At 44.7% G+C, this 23989-nt stretch overlaps 1 protein-coding gene across 5 annotated transcripts in view; it reads right to left on the bottom strand.

Annotated features, from left to right (window-relative positions):
- The window catches only part of DOCK11 (dedicator of cytokinesis 11), a 1133414-nt gene that overhangs the window by 628430 nt on the left and 480995 nt on the right, over positions 1-23989 (bottom strand). For all 5 annotated transcript variants that reach the window (XM_086918718.1, XM_086918717.1, XM_086918722.1 and 2 more), the window contains 3 exons: positions 23209-23332; positions 8433-8554; positions 3196-3279 (listed from right to left, as the gene is read on the bottom strand). In XM_086918718.1, coding sequence (XP_086774844.1) covers positions 3196-3279; positions 8433-8554; positions 23209-23332 — 330 coding nt within the window. The remainder of the gene's footprint in view (positions 1-3195; positions 3280-8432; positions 8555-23208; positions 23333-23989) is intronic.

Here is a 23989-nt window from a genome sequence, read left to right on the forward strand (position 1 = left end):
GTCGAAGGCTGCGGAGAGGTCTAGGAGGATGAGGGCGACTGTGTCTCCATTGTCCAGTAGAGTTCGAATGTCATCTGTTGCTGCGATAAGGGCGGTCTCCGTGCTGTGTTTGGCTCGGAAGCCTGACTGTGAAGAGTCGAGGGATTTGTTGGTTTCGAGGAAGGCGGCGAGCTGGTTGTGACGGCTTTCTCGATGACTTTGGCCGGGAATGGAAGGAGCGAGATGGGGCGGTAATTTTTGAGTTTGGTGGGGTCCGCTGTGGGTTTTTTCAGAAGGGCGCTAAGTTCTGCGTGTTTCCAGCTCTCCGGGAAGGTGGCGGAGTTGAAGGAGCAGTTGATGACGTCTCGGAGGTGTGGTGCTATGATGGAATCTGCTTTGTTGAAGATGTGGTGAGGGCAGGGGTCTGTGGGGGATCCTGAGTGGATGGAGTTCATCAAGTGGATGGTGTCCTCAGTGGAGATAAGGTTCCAGTCATTAAGGATGTTCAAGGGGGGTGAAGGTTCTGCAGATGGTTGGGTGGGTTGGTCTCCGGGTTGGTTGTCGAAGCTGTTGTGGATGTCTGCAATTTTGTTGTGGAAGAACGAAGCTAGGGAGTCGTAGAGGGTTTGAGATGGGGTGATGTCGTTGGAGTTGGCTGAGGGGTTGGTAAATTCTTTGACGATGTTGAATAATTCCTTACTGTTGTGGGCGTTGTTGTCTAGTAGGTCTTTGAATGCGGCTTTCTTGGCAGATCGGATAAGTTGGTGGTGTGTGCGGGTGGTGTTTTTGAAGGCGTCCCTGGTGTTGGGATTTGGGTCTTTTTTCCAGGCCTTCTCGAGGGAGCGACAGAGTTTCTTTGATTTCTTAAGGTCATCATTGAACCAGGAGGCGTTTTTGCTGCCTAGTTTGATATGACGTTTTTTCAGCGGTGCTAGGATGTCGGCGCTGTTGAATAGCCATTGGGTGAGGTTAGTGGCTGCTTGATCGGGGTTTGAAGAGTGGGCAGGGGGGTTTTGAACAAGTGATGAGGAGATTTGGTCGATGGTGATTTTGTTCCAGTTTCTTCGCAGAGTAGGTTGAGGGTGGTTGTAAGTTGTGGTCTTATTGTAATTAAAGTGAACGCAGCTGTGGTCCGTCCAATGTAGAGTAGTAGTGTGACTGAAGGAGACATGTTTGCTGGAGGTGAAGATAGGGTCGAGTGTATGACCTGCGATGTGGGTGGGCGTAGTGACAAGTTGTTTGAGTCCGAGGTTGGCGAGATTGTCCAGAAGGGAGGTGGCGTTGCTGTCATTGCTCTTTTCCAGGTGAAAGTTGAGGTCTCCCAGTAGAATGTATTCTGTCAATAAAAGGACTTTGAGGGGGGAGGGGCGTGGGAGGGGCAGCAGGGAGGCGGGCGCGTGGCGAGGAGGAAGGGCTCAGGGAGACAACAACAAACCAAATGGAGGCGGAGAACATCTTTACGAACTTCAGGAAATACTCTGGATATCAAATAAACTGGAGTAAATCTGTACTGTTCATGCTCCGGGGGCCGGTTCACCGTCTCCCACAGAATTGCATGATTGAAGTAGCAGTGGAGGTCTTTCGATATCTAGGAATCTATGCCACGCCTGACCCAACCCCTTTTTATGATCGCAACTTAGCCCCCCTACTGACCCGGCTAAAAACAGATGTTAAACATTGGAGGTCCCTGCCCCTGTCTTTGATAGGTCGCGCTGCCCTATTTAAGATGCTAGCTCTTCCCCGGTTTTTATATATTCTCCAGAATTGGTCTGGGACGGTAGAGCCCCCCGCACCGCTATCCATAAATTGACAAAAGGATGGTATGATGGGGGAATAGCCCTCCCAGATCTTAAACTACTACTGGGCCTCACAATTGGTGGTGGTAAGCCAGTGGATCTATCGCTCTCCTTGTGATCCCGCCTATGTGTTAAACAAATATCAGACTGGACGATCTGGTTATCTGGGAGCGTTGTACTCCAAAGTGAAACGAGGGCGATATTTTGGGCATCTCTCTCATACTGTAGCGATCTGGCACCAGGAAAAATTTCTAAATTTAGCAGATCCGCGGAAAGGAGATCTTTGTCTCAACATGTATATTTTTTGCAATATAGGTTATTATAGGAAAGACAGAATCTCTCTAAATGTTTCTACACATTCTGAGCAACAGTATTTTTTATCCGACTTACATGAAACTGATTGTAATATCTTTTTACTAAAAATTACAAACTGCTTTTTGTGTGTTCAATATTACACTACACATTCTGCTTTTGTTAAACATATCTGCTAACAATCTATCTCTTTCATAAGAAGAGTGAGACACTAAGAATGTAAGCAGTTTGTGGGAAGGATGATAATGTGACCATGTATTATAAGGAATAAAATGCCCTCGTCATATATTAAAAAGATATTTCAAGTCACCACAAAGTTCAATGATCTTATAATAGATATCCTTTGCCATACATCCTTGTGATGTATGTAAAAGGATACTTTTTCTACTACATCCTTCCAAGATGGCTTTCACATTCAAAATGATTTGATAAGTGGTCTAGTAACACTGAGTTGCAAGTGCTGACAAAAGCAGTTAAAAAATCACGATATTTTATGCAGCATCTTTTTTTACATACTGTTGTTTTAACTTTCTCACCAATAAACAAACAAGCATTAACAAAACCCGTGGGTTTGACATTTTTGTGGTTTGTGCCAGCCCAATCCACATGCTAAACAAGTCACACATATTTGCTTTCTCAATACTTGTAGTAAAAATGATCTAGGTTCCCTGAGGAGAATTGTTGCCAATGTTTCCTTTCATTTGGGTTAATGTCAATTGTCAACTTCATGTATGTATATACACTATATTAGAAGCCCAAAAGTACATTTTGGATTTCAAAGTAAAGCAAATATGCCAAACCAATTATACTATGTTTAGACGAGAGAGCACATGCACTTTAGCATTGGTAAGCATTGGTATTGCAAGTTAAAATAATTAAATCTAAGTGTAATTAAAGGTAAATGGTAAGAGAATGGAAAAGAATCAAGGGGGAGTGGTGTGAGAGGGCATACATAACTTCATTGTTAATAATTAATGCTACAAGAACAAGAATGCAAAGAAAAGCATGTACTAGATCATGTAGGAATGTGAAAATGTGAGAGCTCTGCATATTTGCGTATTCTTCTCTTCTACATGTGACTGTCTAAACTAAAAGTTTAATTACATACCTGTGTATAAATTGTTGATTCCAAGTGGCTTTTGAACTTAAACAAAGGCTTTGAACCATCAACCCACTTTATATCACAGTTTACCTGCAAAAAAAATAAACATATTGTTATATATTTAAAATGATTATTAATTTAGATATATAAGGCAATGTTTTCATTTTAGCCAATTAAGGTCTGGATTAGGAGCTAGGCAGAGTTATATTAAGAGATGCCCGGCAGCCAAAATGGAAATGTGATAAAACAGTGCTGACACAGAAATACTTTTCATAATTATGCATAGTACTCCATATTCTGAGGAGTTTATTGCTTTAATTTACCACCTGCTCTGAGTAATTGTCCATCTCCATTTGCTCCAGAGACTCTCTGAGTCAGGTATAAGGAACATAGTACCTGCTAACGTTTATTTCTCCTGCCACGTGGCATAAAATCACTGACTAATGCAGTAATGCAGATGTTCAGGGTATTTGATGCCACCCGTGTTGCATTCTACAGGCATACATTTCTTAGATAGGCTTCTCCCCCAACCAAAATTGCCTGCATCAATAAGAATGCAAGTACTTCTTGCCTTGCCAAGCCAGATATGGAGGCTGAACTTTGCAGAACCAGGCACCTGAATTCTAGAATGATCTTCTATTGCTTGCAAAATTTAACAAAACAACATAACGTTTTGGAAAACCTTAAAACTCGATCTTTTCAAACCTGAAATCTATCTAGTGTTTTATGATACCTTAACAGGTGAAAGCATACATGCTGTTAGTCTAACTTAACAAACACACGCCCATCATTTGTTTGTGTAGGACTTTTTGCTCTAAGCGGGATGGGTATGCCCAGACTTGGGTCGCTTGCTTACTGTGCCACTGGATTCAAACTAGCCTGGCTGATGAGGGTTAATATCCCGAAACCGGTCCCAGGATGCTTCTTTCTGGTCCAGGGAGGACCTGGCTTGGCAGTTCGGGCTGACCTGTTCCCATAAGGAACAGGGTCAAGACTGATTTGCATATGACTAGGTGTAAAATGCGGTGGAATTGTGAACAAAAAAACAATGGATTTAACCCAGATCTCTTGACTGGAGGTGAATGTATGATTTATTCAGCATTGCGTTCATCATTGGCTTGCGTAGCACTTTTTGCCCTACGTGGGATGGGTAGGCCCAGATGTAGGTCCCTTGCTCACTGTGCCACTGGATTCAAGCTAGCCGGTAGTTGATGCCCTAGTAGGGCCAGTGGAACCGGAGGAGAGGAGTCCTCATCGAGAAAGGCTCTGCCGTACTGCTTGTACCGCAGACCGCCATTACAGTGCAGCAGAAACTCACAGGTGTGCTTGCTGTGGCAGGGAGTGGCACCCCTGATGCTTCTATTGTGAGGTGGGAACGGATGATGAGGCCCTGATGGCTGCTCCCTGTGATCGTGTTCCCCCTCAGGTGCAGAAGGAGAAAGCCCGAGCAGATCTGCATGGCCTAGAAGGGTGCCAGGAGGTGGCCTGCCTGGACCCAGCATGGCACTGTTGGGGCCATGCGGGGGCTGAGCGCTACTGTGGAGGAGACCTCTAGGCAAGAGTCCCTGAGCTGCTGTGGGCCACCCCGGCATGAGAGGGGCCTGGGCATGACATACCTGTTCTGGCTGGCAGAGGCCCTGGGCCCAGAGGGAGGGGCGCTCATCGCTGCCCCTGAAGTCGTGAGACCAGGCCTCCCAAGGGGTCTTTTAGATGTGGTCTCCACCTGTCATCTGATAAGGCAGCGAGGGAGGCCATTCAATGGTGTATGCCCCTTTCCTCATGGGGGGGCCGGTGAGCGGGGCCTTGGCCACCACCGTTGGTGCCCCTGTATTCTGCTCTTGCTTTTTTAAATGCACTTTGGGATAGCGGTGTGCAGCTTTAGGATGTGGTGCCTGGGACATTGAAGTGTGTGACTCTGCTGGTCCTCCTTCCCCCTCTACTCACGAATGCTGATCTTTGGGAGTGCTCCAAAGTAGAGGACTTGTGCTGGCTGCTGCTGGGGATTTCTGCCTATTGCTTGCCTGCTCTAGTGCCTGCTAGTGCCAAGTGTGTGCTGCTGGTCGTGTTCTGCAACTGCTATGAGTGGATGAGCTGCTGGAGTCCTTATACCACAGCTGCTTCACCTGTGCATTTTTCTCCTGCTTGGCTGTGCTGCATTAGGGCCTATTGAGTGGTGTTAGCTCCCTCATATGGCCAGGGTACTTCGACAACGCATAACCCTACTGCCTTTCGACCGTGAGTTGTGCCATGGGGGCTGTGGATTCTGCCTGAGGGTGGGTTCTGGGATGAGTAGTAATTGCTTATTGTTTTTTTCTTGATCATGTGGTTCGGGTTTCAGTTGTTTATGGGGAAAGTTTCCATGGATGATGTGTACAATGTATTGGACTTTGGGCCTCACTAGTGGGTGTGGAAGGTACAACATTCACCTCCAATTTTATACATGGCAGGACTGAGTATGAGATATAAGATGATGATCTGGTATATGCCACCTCCTATAATGGGTATGCACTAGGCGCCCTTCATAGTGGTGGCCCTGGGGATTCTGTTTAGCCAAACGCAGATAAAACTAGACATGGAGGGAAGGTTTGGACTACTGGAAGGCACACTTGATGCCCATGATATCTGCTTGATCAATGTATATGCCCCCAACACAATGACAATGTCTTTACTGGCTCCGTGTTGGAAGCCACCCAGGTTTCTGTGATGACAGAGGTTATCAGGGCGGGGGATTTTAATTGTGTCCTTGTTGGCCAACTTGATAGATCTACTCCCAACTAGGCACTAAACCTCACCTGTCCGCGTCACTTATACTGACATCCAAGGGCCTGATTGACATTTGGTGCTTACGACACCTAAACACTCTTTCTTATTCTTGCTTTACACCAGCTGTGAATATCTATAGCCAGCTAGACTACATTTTTGTCCCACAGAGAAAGTACATTTAGGGTACTAGATGCCCAATACTTTGCTTGGTACATATCCAACCCCTCTCCACTCCTGGTAAAATATTCCTTGGCATGCCAGATACCCAACATACCATTATGGGGGTTCGTTTGGACGCGCTAACAGACCATGGGTTTCAGGCCACATTGCAGGACAACCTCAGTACTGTACTTTGATCTTAACTGGGAAAGCACAGGCTATAGGGCTTCTGATTGAGATACAGAGAAATTGGTAGTGCAGTTAGTGTGATTGACTGCCACAGTTGGCATATGCCGCATCCTGGGGGGTAAACAGTTGTCGGCTCTGGAAGACACTGGAGAAGCAACTGACCAGTAAGCCTGGGTTGCAGAGTGATTGGGACCAACAACGTAAAAACATGATTGAAATATGGGATCGTCTAGAGAAACATACCCATAAAGTTGGCAGGCGCAGATGGTATATGGAGGGCAACAAAGCTGGTCACCTATTAGCTTCCTTGATACGGTCTGAGTCCTTGATTCAGCCTATCATGGCCGTCAGATCCAGATGATGGGCGGTCTCTGGGAGTGAACGGTGCAATGAACAATTTGGCGCGCACCTTATGCTACTGATTTAGATATTTGGATAATTTGCTGCTTTGCACAAATGGCTGGTGTGATGGCAATAGATAGATGGCAAATGACGCTTGATGCTGTCTGACCTCTACCCGGAGGAATGATTTATTACACTACAGGAGGCCATTAAGACGTTCGGTTGGGGGGGGGGGAAATTCCTACAATACACCAAAATAGGGGCCATAATCAGTTATGGCAGTCATTTCCTGATTACAAATGCAGGTGGGCCTTTTGTCCACGGTGAGTGGGCGTAAACTCATAACGCACATTTACTGAGCTCTCTGTGCAGAGGAGACCCAGCTGATGCCGCTCTGTACAGAGGAGACCTAGCAGAATCTCAGCTATGAGCCTATTGTTCCTACCGACTGGCTAAAAATTCATGGGTGGGGTCTTTGAAGTCTCAGTCTGCGCCCAGTTTAAATAAATACAAGACAAATTAATACACACGGTTTATCTCCTCCCCAGAGGCTACATGCCATCTATCCCAATAGAGACCATAGATGTCCTAGGTATGGGGTTTTATGAGTTATATTTAATTTTAAATTCATTTATTTCTAACTGAATTTTCAATTGTCAAGGCCAAATATATTTTAGCTGAAGTACTACCTGGCCGGACGCCCATGTCACTCGGATGATTATGGTCTACCACTAAACTAGATGTATTCGGGATACCTGCTTCTATTACTCTCTATATGGGTGTGAACGCTGTCGGTTTGGTGTTAGTACTATTATACTGTGAACCATAATACACTGTCACTTGAAAACTCAATAAAGAAATATATATATATTTTTAAACATAACTGCACCCCAGCGACCAGATACCTGCAGGGACAGTGCTGTGCTCTTCAAATGCTGATTGATTGAAGTTGTTGAGACCGACAATTGGACACCAATGCTGTCACATGTATAGATCCTCAACACGAGTTCTACACTGACATCGTACCATGCTCTGTGTGAGTCCAATCAGATGCATTGGAAGATGCTGCATTACTTTGCTGATTGGCTTTCTGATAACTTTTGTAATTGTCATCACCATCAACATCATTGGCATAAACATCCACACCATGTTCTTTACAAGTCATTTGAGGTGCTTTGCAAACTGGGTCTTGCTGGAGCATTCGTAGGAAGGTAGGACAGCTGGTAGTGGCAAACACTGCAGCAGCAGCTGAGAAAGATGTGGTATTGATACAGCAACCAGCTGAGGCACACGAGTTTGATGAGGATAATTCTGGGTAAAAAACGTAATCACAATCAGCAAAGAATTTAATAGGTTTACTGGAACCTGAATACTGGGCTGACCCAGCTAAGAGTTATACCTATTGATAGAAAATGATAGTAGTAGGGCGTGGCAGATTGGGTACCAAAATTATTTGAAGAAAGTGTCAAATCTTTAGCACATTCTTTGCACCCAATTCCCAACTTCAAGGGGACCGTTTAGTCTTAACTGGTATACCATACAAGAGTTAAAATATTATTTATTGTTCTTCAGAACTGAAATTAGAACATTTAAGCTTATTGACAGTTCAGAAAAACACACAATACATGAGAATGCAGAAGTATTTTCGAATGAAAGGGTACGAAAAAAGAAGCAGCAATACATTTGTTCAATCAAAAACATGCTAATTGCTCATAATTTGATTAATTACATTTGTAGTCTGTATTCATGCTATAAAACAAAAAAGTCTATAAATTCAAATATGTACTGACTCTTTTAGAATCTGGATCGTTGTGACTCAGATATCCAGGAGGCAGGTTGGCCGAAACAGGTAACTGTTGCTCAGAAGAAACAATTCTGCCATCCTTCAACAATGGAATCCAGGCGTAGCCGACTTTACAAATACAAAATTCATAGGAATGGGGTTACCTATACAGCTTCAAAGATCTAATTTTTCACAAGATATATTTTATAAACGTATTACATTGACATGTGCGCAAATGGCCACCGACATTATGAGTTTCAGCATTGAGACAGTATGTTGTTTTGGCTACCATGATAATTGTATAAAACCATCAACTGCTCAAATATGGTATTTTGTCTTCTAGGTTCTTTCGAACTCCCAGTAAAAACATGTATTGCGCTGCAGTACAGATGTCTACTGATGATGCAGTAGACAAATGCATGCAATTCCTTTAACTGAATCTCCAGATGAGCCCTGTATTCTTTTGTAGCAGGCGACTACCATCAACCATAGGTTGCATGACAACTCATTTAAGGTATATGTGTGGGATCTACGGCATGCTCTTTATTGAAACACAGTGAATTTATGTTAGGGAGGCGTTTTGGGTGCACAGTAAGCAGAATTTACTGTTAGCACATTACAGAACAGCCACTCTTTCGTGTGAGTTGTGCGTCCACCTTATTGTTGTGATTTTTAAACCCCAAACTATTATTTTGGAGAGGAGCTACAGTTCAGTTATTGTGTTATGGCTACGAACATCAATTGAAATACCTCAAAAAGCAGTTATAGGGAACTAGCTTACAGTTGCATTGCTTCATTTTGAGCATTATCACCTCTTGAAATACCAAGAAGACAAAGACCTTGAAATGTGACTTTCAAAAAATTCAACTCCTCTGCTAATGATTGACCTACCTAATGAACCCACGAGCTCCTAAATTATGTTCCTCGTTTGTGAGCAGTGACATTTGTTCACCCCAGGAAGAGGGCACAGTAACACCCCTACATCTACATAATTGTGAGGGACTTGTACGGAGCTGAATCTTAGCCAATCACTAGACTTACAAACAAGACAAGCCTTCACAGGTGCTCCAACATATTTGACCATTTTCAATAATATTGTCAACATACCAGTTTGTGTCCATGTATAAAGATATAAAGTAATTGCTTCGTGTGAGGGCTGGCCAGGCAGGACCATACCAGTACTGCCGAACAATGGTAGGATCTTCAAAATCATTATTGGCTTGTCAACAGGGGTGTTTGAGAGGTGTTCCACAACCTGCAAAATGTTACAAACGGCTGAGTATCTGTTTAAAATCTGATACAATGTTATTTTGTCAGGGTAGCAGTCAGGTACCACAAGAATGTGGGATCACACAGGAGGAAGTGTGGCCCTGCCAAGTTTGTTGCATTATGAGCAAGGAATGCCCTGGAATAATTGTGCATGTCACAGTGGCCTCATACATTGAGGGGAGAGGAGTTGGCCTAACAGCTTGGGCGGCCGACGAATCTGGGGAACCGGGTTCGAGTCTCGGCAATGACGCTGATAATCTTGTGATTCGGGGCAAATCACTTAATCTCCCCCGTGCCTAACAAAAATGAATGTGTCCTCATGTAACGCAACTGGTGCTATGTAAGCACTCTGATACCCGATACTGGGTCAAGTTTGCACTATATAAAACTTCGTAAAATTTTTACAAAAATAAAACATAAAAAAAAAAAAATACTTGGATCATCCACATGAAATGCAAACTGTGAGACCTTTGTACCCGCACTTTGTTTGAGAGCCAAGCAGACAGTAAAGGAAATTTCTGGTCTCTCATAGCACTGGGTTGCTTTGCTCAGCAAATCACAATGCCACCCATGCTGTTAATTGTAAAGTCTGTACAATAAACAAGCATGACAGCTGCATAGGGATTTGTTGGTGTGACATGTGAAGTTATCACTGCGGCTGTCAATGAAGGACACATGCAGGCTCTTCCTTGAACTTCAAGTTAAAAATATTTGGAGAACTGGAGTCATATCATCTTTGGCAACAAGTCAACACGGTAAATGTAAAATGAGCACCACATCTCATTGTCTAGATAATGCAATGCTGAGCAAAGGGGGTGGTGGCGGAGGGGGGGGGGCGGGGAGGAAAGCTGCACATTGTTAAAAAAAAACAGGCCAGTTAAGAAATAGTTATATCAAATAATTATATAGTAATGTCAAATATTTATATATTTTATGGTAAAGAAAAACTATGGTGATCTAAGAATGAAGCATGGTTGCTACCATGCCAGAAAGAAAACACTAGATTTTTTGGGAAATTTGTGCATTTTTGTTCTTCTGAAAGCTTGCACTCCGTCCACTTCTACTCTCTCGCCTTCTTTTGGTACGCATCTCATTTTCCTTGCTAATAACACAGGTTTTGAAATTGTAGTTTATTCATTGTTTCCACATTTTAGTTGCAATTGTTTCTATTCATTATTTACACGGTTCTAGGTCTACCCCACCTAATTATTTAGCAGAGAGCTCTTCCCTTCTCTCTTAAAGTGAATAGATAATTATTGATTGATGTGTGTTTGTTAAGAATTCTATTATTACGTTCAGTAAATGCCTATGACGCAATTCTAGTTTGAATTGGTCTGGCAGTTAAGAACAACTACGAGAATGTTATGGGACTACCCATTTTTGTTGGCCATAGAACTTTGCACACTCTACTCTTGCTAACCAGTGGTAAAGTGCTTGCACTCTCACTTTTAAACATGGTAAAATTGGCATACACCTAATTAGCACATTTAATTTACTTAGCCCCCATGTATGGTACTATATGTACCTATGGCCTGTAAATTAAATGCTACAGCACAACTGGGATGCAGCACTCATTGTGCCACCCATTGAGGTAGCACTATGCACATATCTCCAGGCATGCCCTTGTAGCCTGTGTGGGCAGTTTTTAACTGCCACTTCAACCTGGCAAAATAAACCTTTTGTCTGGCCTAGACCTTCCTCTGTAGTACTTATAAGTCACCATATAGTAGGCCCTAAATGCCCATATGGCAGGGTGCATGATATTTAATAGGGAGGACGGTGTACCTAATGTTTTATATATCCCAGCAGTGAAAAAAGCCCAAAGTCAATTTGCGCGGTACCACTGATGGCTTTCCCATCTGAAAACACTGGGGTTACATTGTAACAACTTATAATGCTTAATTTCTACTTGGGTCCAGCTAGACAAATGATTCACAGGCCCATTTTAACAGTATTTTCTTTTTAATCCATTGGTCCCGGAGTTTAAGTGTAGGGTCGGGCATATTGTTAAGGAGCTTCCGATATGTGAGGGACGTTGCGCGCTGTTGCATGAAATCTGTGAGTAGATGGTCTTCTAATGGCGAGGCCTCTGGGACGTCAGTGTCTGCTGGGATTGCCGTTAGTAAGGCATGCCTAATTTGCACATATCAATAAGTTTCAGTCTGACCCAAATCATATTGTTGTTGGAGTTGTGCAAAAGTAACCACCGTCCCCTTATCCCACATGTCCCCTACCGTGGAAATTCCGATATTATCCCATTGCGTAAAGCCTTTGCTGTTCCTTAACTGTCCCAGTGCCTTGGTGTCCCAGAGCGGGGTGAGTTTGGTGATAGTTCCCTTCCATCCTAATTTCGCCAGTGCCGTATACCACAACGCGACCGTCTGTTTTGTGGGCCCTATTCGTTTTGTGGCCTGACCTCTGTTATAGAGCACCGCCAGCAAGTTGTTCGTACCTAATTGCATTCTGTCTGCTCAGTATGCCGGATCGTCTTGGGGTGTATGTATCCAGTGATTGATGGTTTTGAGTTGGGCCGCCCAGTAATATAACTGTAGGTTCGGCAATGCAATTCCGCCATCACACCAGCTCCTATTTAATTTAATTTGGGCTATCCGCGCCGGTAGGTTGCCCCACAGAAGGGCCGAGACCTGCGCCGCGGCTTGCTTAAAGTATTGTGGCGTTATCGGGTATGGTGTGTTGTCAAGAGCATAGAGGAACCTCGGCAAAGCCATCATTTTATATAGTGCTGCTCTTCCCAGCAGTGTTAGGGGCAAGGACGCTAAGTGCTTGACATCGCGCTTCCTTGGCTCTAGAGAGGGCGCCAGGTTTTTACTAAAGAAGTCTGCAGCATCCCTAGTGACGTGTATGCCTAAATACTTAAATGAGTCTCTGGCTATTACGATCGGGCAGTCAGCGGGGAGCGACGGATCTGGACCTGTATAGAGCCGATTTGGACCAGTTTATCGTGTAGCCTGATGTTTTCCCGCGTGTATTACAAATTTCAAGAAGCTCAGGTATACTATGGTCAGGGTCCGTCAGGTATAGGAGCATATCGTCGGCGTAGAGGGAGATGCGATCTTCCCACCCCGCCGTCCAGCTAATGCCTTTTAGCAACGGGGTCGCCCTAATTAAGGTCGCCAATGGTTTCAATGCCAACGCAAACAGCAACGGCGACAGCGGACAGCCCTGGCGCGTTCCTCTTGCCAGCCGTATAGTATGCGATATGTGGCCGTTGGCTGTTACCTGAGCCATTGGTTCAGTGTATAAGAGTCGCATCCAGGCCTGGAATTTAGGGCCAAAGCCCATGCGGCTTAGGACTGCGAAGAGGTACTGCCATTCTACCAAGTCGAAAGCCATTTTGGCATCTAGTGACATTATCACAGTTGGCTCTTGACAGCACTGGAACCCGTGCCAGTATTCCGTGAACCCGCCTGAGGTTAAGAGCAGTGTTTCGTGTGGCATGAAGCCTGATTGATCCGGGTGGATCAGCAGTGGGAAGTGGGGAATCAGTCGATTTGCTAGTATTTTCGCTAAGATTTTGGCTTCTGCATTTAGGAGTGATATTGGGCGATAAGAGGTGCATACTGTTGGGGGTTTACCTGGCTTGGGAATCGCCACAACCATTGCCGTACGTTGATCCAGCGGGAGTATAGCTGTTGCTAGGCTATCATTATACATTGCCAGCAGGGGCGTGCTTAGCGTGTCGGACATGAGCTTGTACCATTCTATGGGGATCCCGTTGGGGCCCAGCGCTTTCCCAGATTGTATAGCTCCTATGGCAGACTGTAGCTCGTCGGTCGTGAGGTCTGCCTCTAGTTCCGCGACCGCCTCGGGTGGGAGGGTATGGGTTTCCATGTGGCTGAGTGAATTGAGCGCTTCGGATTCCAGTACTTCCCGGTCTGGAGTGTGAACTTCCTTGAAGTGATCGACCAGTGTATGTACTATCTCCTCCGGATGTGTCTGTAGGATACCTGCCTTCGAGTACAACTGTTGTATCCCCCTGGGCCCTCCCTTTTTGTTATCCAGCCATGCCAACATTTTCCCCGCTTTATCCCCTATATCGTAAACTTTGTGTGCTGTCGCAGTGATGTAGCTTACGGTTTGGTGCTTTGATACTAAACTCCTGAGGCACAGCCGGGAGGTCTTGTTGCTAAATTCGCCATTTTTTAAAATATTGTGTGATTGAGCTGATTTTAAAAACTCACCAGTCTCCCTTCTTTGTTCCCTGTTGGGGCACTTGCTTTCACTCCACCACATCCGCGCAGCAGAGATAAACGCTGGTGCGGAATTTACAAATTTGTTTGCCGCCATCAGCGAGTGAGCCGGGCCTTAGGCCACGCCCACTCGGCCGAGGCCACGCCCCCCTCCAGCCTACTTAAACGAGCTGACTACAAGCTCGAGTAGATACTAAACTCCTGAGGCACAGCCGGGAGGTCTTGTTGCTAAATTCGCCATTTTTAAAAATATTGTGTGATTGAGCTGATTTTAAAAACTCACCAGTCTCCCTTCTTTGTTCCCTGTTGGGGCACTTGCTTTCACTCCACCACATCCGCGCAGCAGAGATAAACGCTGCCGCGGAATTTACAAATTTGTTTGCCGCCATCAGCGAGTGAGTCGGGCCTTAGGCCACGCCCACTCGGCCGAGGCCACGCCCCCAACTTGCTACAAATAATGTGCATTCCACGTTCGCGCAGCGGACGGCGCAGCCGGACCCAGGCCCAGTCACTCTGCCCGTTTCCTCCAATGACCGAGTGGTCTACACGAGGGATAGGCTTCTAGCACTTCACTCTGCAAAAAATCCGGAGTGTAGTTACATCCATGCAGGAGGTAAACCCTACATCAAGTGTGAACTATGTAACCCTGATACCATCACCGCAGGTAAGCCCGGCCTACAGCTGGGCCTCCTCAACTGTCGGTCCCTCCCTAAGCACACTCATGAAAGTAACTTGCTGATTCAGGATCACGGTTTTGACATTTTGTTTCTCACTGAAACTTGGCTTACTGCTTGGTCAGATGCTGATATTGTTAATGCCCTACCCCCAGGATATTTAATTCAAACTTTACACAGACCCCTTGGCAGAGGGGGCGGCCTTGCGATTATCCACAGAGAATACCTCACTTGCAGATCTAGTAATGCCAACATTGAAGACTGCGAAAGCTGCCACTTTGTTCTTCAAATATCCCCGCACTTTCCCTTTCGGGGCTGCTGATTTATCGTCCGCCAGGAACCCCAGGGAAATTCTTAAGTGCTCTTGTTGACACTGTTTCTCAGATAGCATCCTCCTCTCCCAACTTCCTTATTGTGGGAGACCTTAATCTCCACCTTTCAGACCCCAAAGATCTAACCGCGTCTGAACTACTTCTCGACCTTATGTCCTTTGACATTCGGTTAGTTAATACAGGACCTACCCACGACAAGGGGCACCTTCTGGACCCGGTCTTTACTAATATCACAGACATTACCACTAGCGCCCCCCTGCCCCTTCCTTGGACAGACCACTTTTTAATACCCATTTCTTGGCATCGCTTCATTCCATCCATCCAGCAAATCAAAACCCGGGTCACTGACCGACGTTGGCACAAACTTGTGCCAGACGAATGGACCACCATCCTCAGGGCATCTCTCCCCTCCCCAATCTTAGACCCAACCAACGCTGATAAACAGTTCAACTCATGGCTCACCTCTTCACTGGACAAACTTCTTCCCAAAACCACCACCCTCAGGCGAATCAAAAGAGTGAGCCCTGCCCCCTGGTACACTCCTGAGCTTAATATTTTACGGAAGGAGTGTAAAAGAACCGAGCGCTACTGGAGGAAGGATAAGTCGATAACCAAGAAGGATGCCTTCCATACCTCCCTAAGAAATGATAAGCTCGCTCTTCGCAATACTAAAAGCTTGTTCTTTCAGGAAAGGATAGAAAACGCCTCGTGCTCCAGCAAGGAAACTTTTATCATTTTAAAAGAATTGCTTAAAGCCCCAAACCACGGACCAAAGGCTCCGCCAGATCCCAAAGCAGATGAAGAAAAATGCCTTAAATTGGCCAAATTCTTCGAGGAGAAGGTTCAGAAAATCCTTGCCTCCATCCCACCCATTAAATTCAGCGAGGAAGAAGGTATTAATACGAACCCCACCTCTCCCCGTTTAACTTCTTTGGGACCAGTAACTGCAGAAGAGGTCGCAACCACGCTAGACTCTATCAAAAGTGGATCCCCTAGGGACCCTGTTCCGCTACGTATCCTTAAGAAAGTCGCCCCTACCATCGTCCCCCCACTCACTAATCTCATAAATGCTTCACTGCTACAGGGAAAAGTTCCCTCCAGCTGGAAGGCGGCCGTCGTCAAGGCGCTATTGAAAAAACCTTCTCTGGACCCCATGGATTTGGCCAATTACAGGCCAATCTCTCTTCTCCCCAGAACCAGCAAAATTGCTGAAAAGCTAGTGAACAAAAAACTCTCGCAGTATCTGGAAACCAACAATCTGCCTAGATACTCGCAGACTGGATTCCGGCCAGGACAGGGCACGGACATCGCCCTTCTCGCAGCGGTGGAGGAGGCCAGAGCAGTTTTGGGCGCAGGAGGGTCAGTGGCAGTGATCCTTCTCGACCTCAGTGCGGAATTCGATACCGTTAACCATCGGGTCCTAATCCAACGACTTAAGAACGTCGGTGTGGAGAGCACTGCGCTGACCTGGCTTTCCTCCTTCCTTGGCCAGCGCTCCTTTCAGGTTTGGGAGAATGACACCCGTTCCCCCGATAGCCCCCTCCAATGCGGCGTGCCCCAGGGCTCATCCCTAAGCCTGACATTATTTAATGTCTACATGTCCCCATTGGAGGAGGTTGTCAACCCGTTCGGAGTGAGTATCATCAGCTACGCTGATGACACTCAATTAGTGGTGTCCCTATCCCACCCGAACCAAGCACCGTCTGATCTATACAACTGTCTGGCAGAAATACAAGGATGGATGAACAGCTCGTCTTTGAAACTTAACGGCTCAAAGACAGATATTCTCCTCCTTGGCCAGATGGGGCTTTCCTATCTCAGAACATCTGGCCCTCCTGCTTGGGTGAACCCCCTGCTCCTAAGTCGGAGATCAAGAGCCTAGGAATTTGGCTTGAAAAAGATCTATCTTTTCAGACGCAAGCCAAAAAAATCGCGGGTACTTGTTTCGGGCTCCTCAAATCGATCAGGAAGATTCTGCCTCTACTTCCTCCGGCCTCTCAGAAACTGCTAATCCAAGGCCTTATTTTATCAAGGCTGGATTACAGTAACACCATCTACCTAGGCGCTCCTGAGGCAACCCTTAACAAATTACAAAGGATCCAGAACGCCGCAGCCCGGATCCTTACCAATACCCCTACCAGATCCTCGGCCAAGCCTGCCCTGAAACTCCTTCACTGGCTCCCAGTGAGAGAGTGAGTGAAGTTCAAGGCTCTCTGTCTGTCTCACAGACTTCTACAAGATAAAGGCCCCCCTATTTTAAGAAAATTCATCAGGCCTTACAAAGCCCCAAGATCCCTCTGTTCTGACCAGGAGTACCTTATCACCATTCCCAGAGTCAAGAAGGCGCGCACGGGTGGACGGCGCTTTTCTGTTAATACTGCCCGCCTTTGGAATTCCCTTCCCAGGGACCTTAGGACGGAACCAGACTACCTGCGATTCAGGAAGCGGCTGAAAACGCATCTCTTCCCTTGATCTACCTTCTCCTTCTGCCCCGGTTGACCCTCAGTTGTTTGGATCTTAGCGCTGGGATACTTACGGGTGACTACGCGCTTTATAAAAATTTTATAATAAAAATGTTATAATAATAATTAATAATAATAAGTGGTCTCTGTAGCGCTGCTGCAGCAGCTGTAAGTCATGGGCCGAGTTCAAGGCAAAATGTGTGCTACGTGTGCCGTGTGTAAGGCGAGCTCTAGTTCCGCCGGTTCCTTTTGTTGTGATCGTTTATGCCCCGTGATGGAGGCTATAGCCTGTCCTCGGGGGACCGTCTTATAAGCCTCCCAAAGTATGGACGGCAATTCTACAGAGGTAGTATTTTCATCAAAGAAATGTTTAGTAGTGTTTTTAAGTTCTTTCCATACGCCAGGGATTTTCAGATAATTAGGGTAGATAGGGTAAATTCTCCTGCGAGTTTTCTCCCTGCAAGAGAGAGCGAACAGCACAGGCGAGTGGTCTGAGATGCCCCTTAACAGTATAAAGTCAGAATTTATATTACTATTTCAAAAATGACACTTTTAAAAAGTTGTCATGTTCCACTCTACACTGGAAATGCCTTCATGCCAGTGTCACATGACTGCTTAATGGCTCCTTTGTGGTGAGATGTGAATTTCTCCCAGAAAATCCTTGGTTGACAAGAGGGGTTTTACCTCATTGAGCAGGATGGCATGGGGGAGCTGGTGGACTGTGCCTAGACACTTCATGAGCTTCAAAGGGTTCCTACCCTGTCACCGGCAGATGTAGCTCACACCCAGGCCTGCCTCCTTTTGTCTTCCTATTCAGCATGTAAGAGTAAGAGGGTGAAGGTGCTGCAGAACTGGATTGTAGTGACTACTAGGGTGGCATTGCCCGTTTCCATGGCCGTTTCCATGGCCACACCTCAGAATGAGCACAGGGGGCTCTGACCTGAGACAGAAGGATTCAGCTATGTACCCTGCTGCAGGCATCTGTTGTAATGAGTCATGACCTCCCAAGTGCAGTCCCTGTGGTTGCGGACCCTTGGCTGGTGTGAATGTATTCTCCTCCTGAAGTTTCCTAAAACCTGGACTTAAAAACTTTTGCCCACTTTCTGCTCTGAGAACCGAGATAGAACCAGGACTAACCTGCTAATAGAACCACAGATTCTGGTTCTTCTCTACAGCAGAAAATCCGATCCAGTGAGACCGTGTCTAGAAATTGTTCAGCCTAATGGAGTCGTTTTCAGTTACAGCCTGCTGACTTGCCTCGCTAGAATAGCTGAGCTCCAAAAAAGTGGTCATGTCGGAGGGCAGAAATCTTCACTGGCAAAGGAGCGAAAAGTATCCAGCTTGCGAGGGGGTTTCTCTGGGAACCAAATTAGAATTTTAGCCCGCTTTGGAGTTCCTGCCAAACGTCAACAGCTTCGCATAGAACTCATCCAGCAGCTATCCGATGACGTGGAGCCCTCTTCGGCAACAGCCTGCTGCCTTGCCCCGCTGAGGATTTTTTACTTCAATCCTAGAGATTAAGTCCAAAGATAAAGCTTTTCACTGGGTCGAATCTGGTGCCTTTATCTAACTCATACCCCATCATGGTAGGCTATAATTTGTTACTTTGTCCTAGTGAAGCACAACAAGATGACAATGGTTGCTGCTTGACACTTTTTGCTCTATTTTGAACCTTAAAGCTAAACAATTCATAACTTGGGTTCTACTTGTTGAATTTTTATTGTTTTGGTGTTGTTTTATTTACTAAAATATTCTCTATTTTTGCAAATTAGTTTGTGTGATTTTTCGAATACTGCATAAATACTTTACACATTGCCTTGAAGTTAAGCCTGACGGCATTTGTTCCAAGCTACTAGATGGTCGAGCACAGGCTTAGTTAGTGTCTTTTGTGGTTCAAACTTGCCAGTACTATGAGTATTAAGTGAGGTGGATTCTTACCTCACTCAACTAATATTCCCAATGTCCTACAGTGTGCATGTAGAGGCGAACAAGGTATGGCCATAGAAAGAAGAAGGAAACAGGTGAATGGGAAGCAGGACCAGCACAAGGGGGCAGTCAAGACTATTTCCTCCAGGTCCTGCACTTTTACAGGACCACATGGCTGACTGTGACATTTTAAGTAGTGCAGTTAAAGCAAGATTATTTTCTGCACTGCACCTAGGCTCAACATGTGTTTTCATTGGGTGATTGTTATCGGGGGCACTGCTTGGTGTGACCAATTTCTTTCCAATACTTCTAGTGGTTGTTAGGTCTCTTGCCTTTTCCAAACTCACCTTCCTTTAGTTATATTTCTGTAGTTCGGTTTCCTGTAGCATATGGTTAACAGAAAAAATATACCATAGGGAAAGCAAAGAAAAAGACAGTTATTGGTGAACTTTGAATAGCTGCCCTTGATTAGAGAGTGCTGTCATTCTGGACCTCACCTCCTCTGAAACTTTCCATTCTTCATCAGACTGAAGACCTACCATAATGCCGGTGAGTGTTTATGCTACACATGCTCTGCAATGATGACAAAAAAAGGTTGACTATTTTGGGGGCTGATCAAAAGGCATTGTGTTTCTGCAAAGCTTCCACCGTACCTCTTTGCATAGTTGATAATCCGAATGTATGTTTTTGTTTGGATTTTATGTGTGATGGAAAATAGCAATGCTGCTGCTCACGTTGTACATAATATCTGTGTCTGAGTACTGTTACCAGCTTTCTCAGGAAAAAATGGCCAGTCATTCCATTTTCGATATTCAGGAAGCAACAGGTGTTTTGTAGCTGAATAGGAATGCATGTAAAGTCATCAGCATTTGTTTGCTTTAATAGTTATTTATAAATAGGCTAGACTGCTGTAAATGACTTATTAACAGCTCTCGTTTTGTGTTTGCTGTTTCTAGAGAGAAATACCAGATTTTGCAGATATTCCCATTTTATTCCTGGTCTTGACATAGGAATTGCGAGCCAGAGAAGCTTGCATTACTCCTGTCAGCAGGACTGAGTGGGTGATTGACGCATGCATTGCTGCTGCGTACACTGTAATGTTGCCTGAATCCTAGGCAAATTATATGTTCTCCCATTAAACTCAGTAGCGCTCAATAGTACATCCATTTGTCCCATTTGTACGGGTCTAGTGTGCTTGAAATATCTCACTAATCCCCTCTAAACGTTTTGTGATGGCAGGGACCAACTTCTAATCATAGACCCAGGTCTTACAGGAGCTTCTGGCAAGCATCAGGAGAGCGGATTTGGGGGAAAGGGTGGGAAAGGTAAGGGAAGAAGAGAAGAAAAAAGCGAGAGAATATAGAGAGAAGTGAAAATGTGGAGGAGATCGGGGAGAGGAAAATATTGTGAGAGCAGCAAATAAAAGAGAAATTGGACCCAAGTATTAGTGAAAAATTACAGAAAGTTCTATTAGGGCCCTTGACTAATAAGAGATGTGAAGAAATAGACCAGTTAATGGTGACTTGAAATGGGTCAAGTAATGATTCGAGCGAGGAAGAACAGAGGGTGGAATGACCGAAGTTGATCGAATACAATTTACTTAAAGATGGGTGTTGGCGAACAGAATTGTTTTAGATGCGATTTATATGTTCCGATGTCCCAAGAGAGCAAACCCTCATCTCTTTCTTTGACTTTGCTGTCCCTCAATCTCCATTTAATTGCATTACTAGCCGGCCTCAATTCTAGACAATGCAAAACCTAGTTAAACGTTGTGGGCTGGACTGCAAATAATATTTGACTGGTGCTATTTCATGTCCTTAGTGATACGTTAAGGCAGCGCTCGGAGAAAACATCTGTAAAAGCGACCATATTAGGCAGGTTTCTGAAGAAGGTTATGTGTGACAAGAATGCATTTGAATATGTGTTGGGTGGTGATGTAGTGTATTATTTTTTATGTTCGTGGGATTTTATGCTGTGTTATTGAAATGTGAAGTAGTGTTGTATTTGTGTTTTGCGCTATTTATTCTTTTTTGGCTGTTTTGTTGTGGCATACCCTGCTATGTTTTTACTGTGTAGTACTATTGCTCTGTGTGTGTTATTGTGTTATGTTTTGTTGTTTACTTCAGATGGCTCAACAAATGCTGCTACATTTTCACCTTTAAGCAGCATGTTCGCATGATAGTCAACCATTTACCACATGAGGTGGTAAAATACTACTGCTTTGAATCCTGAGCTATTAAGAAACCACTCAAAACAGAGTTAGAGATGTGTCTGAAATTTGCACTTTCAGAGCTCACACTATGTAATCCCGCCGTGAGTCGTGTACTCCTCAGTAGTATATTTGAGCCCGAATCACAAGCGCACGTGAGGATTTTGTGTTTCACAACCGACCTCTTGAAAAGCTAAGTTTATATTTTTTCCAGTACAAACCAGTTGTACCATTTCTTCTGCAGTGCTTTAAATTAAAGGGTGAGTCATGTTGCACAACCTGCCTCTTTGAAATAGCAGGCTGCTCTGCGCTGCAGAACATAGCCCTAGTCATGCATACAGCTTCTTAAGTCCAGCGCAAAGAAACCACTCGGTGTACGAGCGCTTCATAAGAAATTTTTAACATAACAAAACATTATATGGTTATGGAACATGGGTAATTGCAATGTAATGATGTTCACAGCCGCAGAACCTCGAGGGAAGAGTCAACCACCTTTTTATGCAAAGGTTAGTCTTTTAAATTCACTCTCCTTGTTCGTATTGGATGATATGAGCTTAAACTCGTGAACTCTATATAGCAACCATTAATACCCTATGCTGTAGTGCAGGCTCTGCAGCCAACCCATTCATGCCCTATATTAGAGTGGGTCCAGGGTCACATCACTGACATTAAACCTACAACTGTAGAAGTTGACCATGATTGCTGATTTTCAAAGATTCAGGCTTCTGTCTGGAAATTCTGATTGAATCTGAGATCTGTCATAGACGCATGCAGATATAATGTTAAATGCACCTAAATTGAGCTAAGATTTGTAAATGTTGTACTAGTTGGGACCTACAGATGTTTCTTATATCTATTCCTCCTTCCGACTGACTGCCAGTGACTTCCAACAAGCCTCTATGCTTTATTTCTTTGTGTCTTCCCTCACAGTAGTGTAAAAGTTGTTTGCACCCTCTACCACACTATAAATTGATGGCACGGCCACAATAATGTAATCCATCATCGATGTTCTAAATAATCGCACTGATGCACTATAATCAACATTTTGCAGGCCATTTAATGTGGCCTTCAGTATTTCCTTGTGGTTTTCTGCAATATTGCATTACTGCAGTGACCAATACCTTTCAGTGAGTAGTTCACAACACATAGTCCTAGCACAGATAGAACAGTTTACGAAGCTGTCTGGAAAATTGCACGGTCTTCATACTTCTTCATACTAATGCACATAGTGCTGGTTAACTGTTCTTTGTTCCAGGTCATTTGAATTTGTTGCATCCTGTTCTCCTTTACTAAGGAGTCTTCATTGTGCAGTGACAATTGAATTGGAAGGCAATGATGGCTTATCCCTTGGCTTCAAATTCGGGTTGAAATAGTTCTGTACATTGCAAGTTTTCTGCCATTATGTATTAGGTGAAGAATATTCTGAGAGTCTCTCATTCAGTGTGAAGCTAGTATGCATGCATATGTTCCACTCACCATTGCTTTCTAGTGTGTAATTAGCCACACTGGAACACTTGATATTGACTTAGTGCGGGCTCACTAGGTCTGGAGGACCAACCAATGCTTATGGCCTACTACTTAATAAGTTTACTCCTGCAATTCAGATGTGCTACAGAGCAGGGCCAAAGCAAGATATTTGTGAATTGGGCTCTGTTGCCACAATAATTCTGCTCCTACAAAAACGTACTTAAAAAACATACCTGCAGTTTCGACTGTCTCATGCTTCTTTGTTGTCCCTTTTGTGTTAATGTCACAGCTGACATGGTAGAAGCTAAAAAGCAGATGATGCCTTGTATGAAGATGAATGGGAAGCTCAATTTTTACCTGAAATGGCACAACAAAATTCTGTGAAATATTACATTTTGTCCTGTGGACGGGCAAATTCATAAATGCAGGGTATTTTTGTGAGGGCACTGTGCAAGTTCTTATCATATCTTGTATTTTCGTCACTACCGCAATGAAATTACATCAATCCTATCCATAGCTTTCCATACCCTAAATTTACATTTATTTATTTATTTATTTAAAACATTTATAAAGCGCAGCTGTCACCTTACAGGTATCCTGGCGCTGAGATAACTCCTAAGATAGATGCACTGAGAGACAACAATAGAATAGCCAGCAGTTAACATTTAGGAAACAGCCAGGTTTTGATCCGTTTCCTGAAAGGGAGAAGTTCTCTTATTTGGCGGATGTCCAGAGGCAAGCTATTCCAAAGTTTGGCCGCTGCAACTTTGAAAGCTCTCCCTCCGGTCCTGACCTTTTTAAATCTCAGTACTTTGACAAGACAGGCCGTTGTAGATCGGAGGGCTCTGGTTGGAATGTACCATTCAAACATAGATTGCAGGGGGCCAGGCCCGACTCCATGCAGGGCTTTAAAAACAAGACAGAGAGATTTGAAAGCAACTCGCTGTTTCATAGGGAGCCAGTGAAGCTCGACCATTGCCGCAGTGGCCGAAGATCTCCTTGGCCAGCCCAGGG

Source organism: Lissotriton vulgaris, chromosome 4_1, assembly GCF_964263255.1.
Source record: "Lissotriton vulgaris chromosome 4_1, aLisVul1.2, whole genome shotgun sequence".
In the NCBI taxonomy this organism is placed as follows: Eukaryota; Metazoa; Chordata; class Amphibia; order Caudata; family Salamandridae; genus Lissotriton; species Lissotriton vulgaris.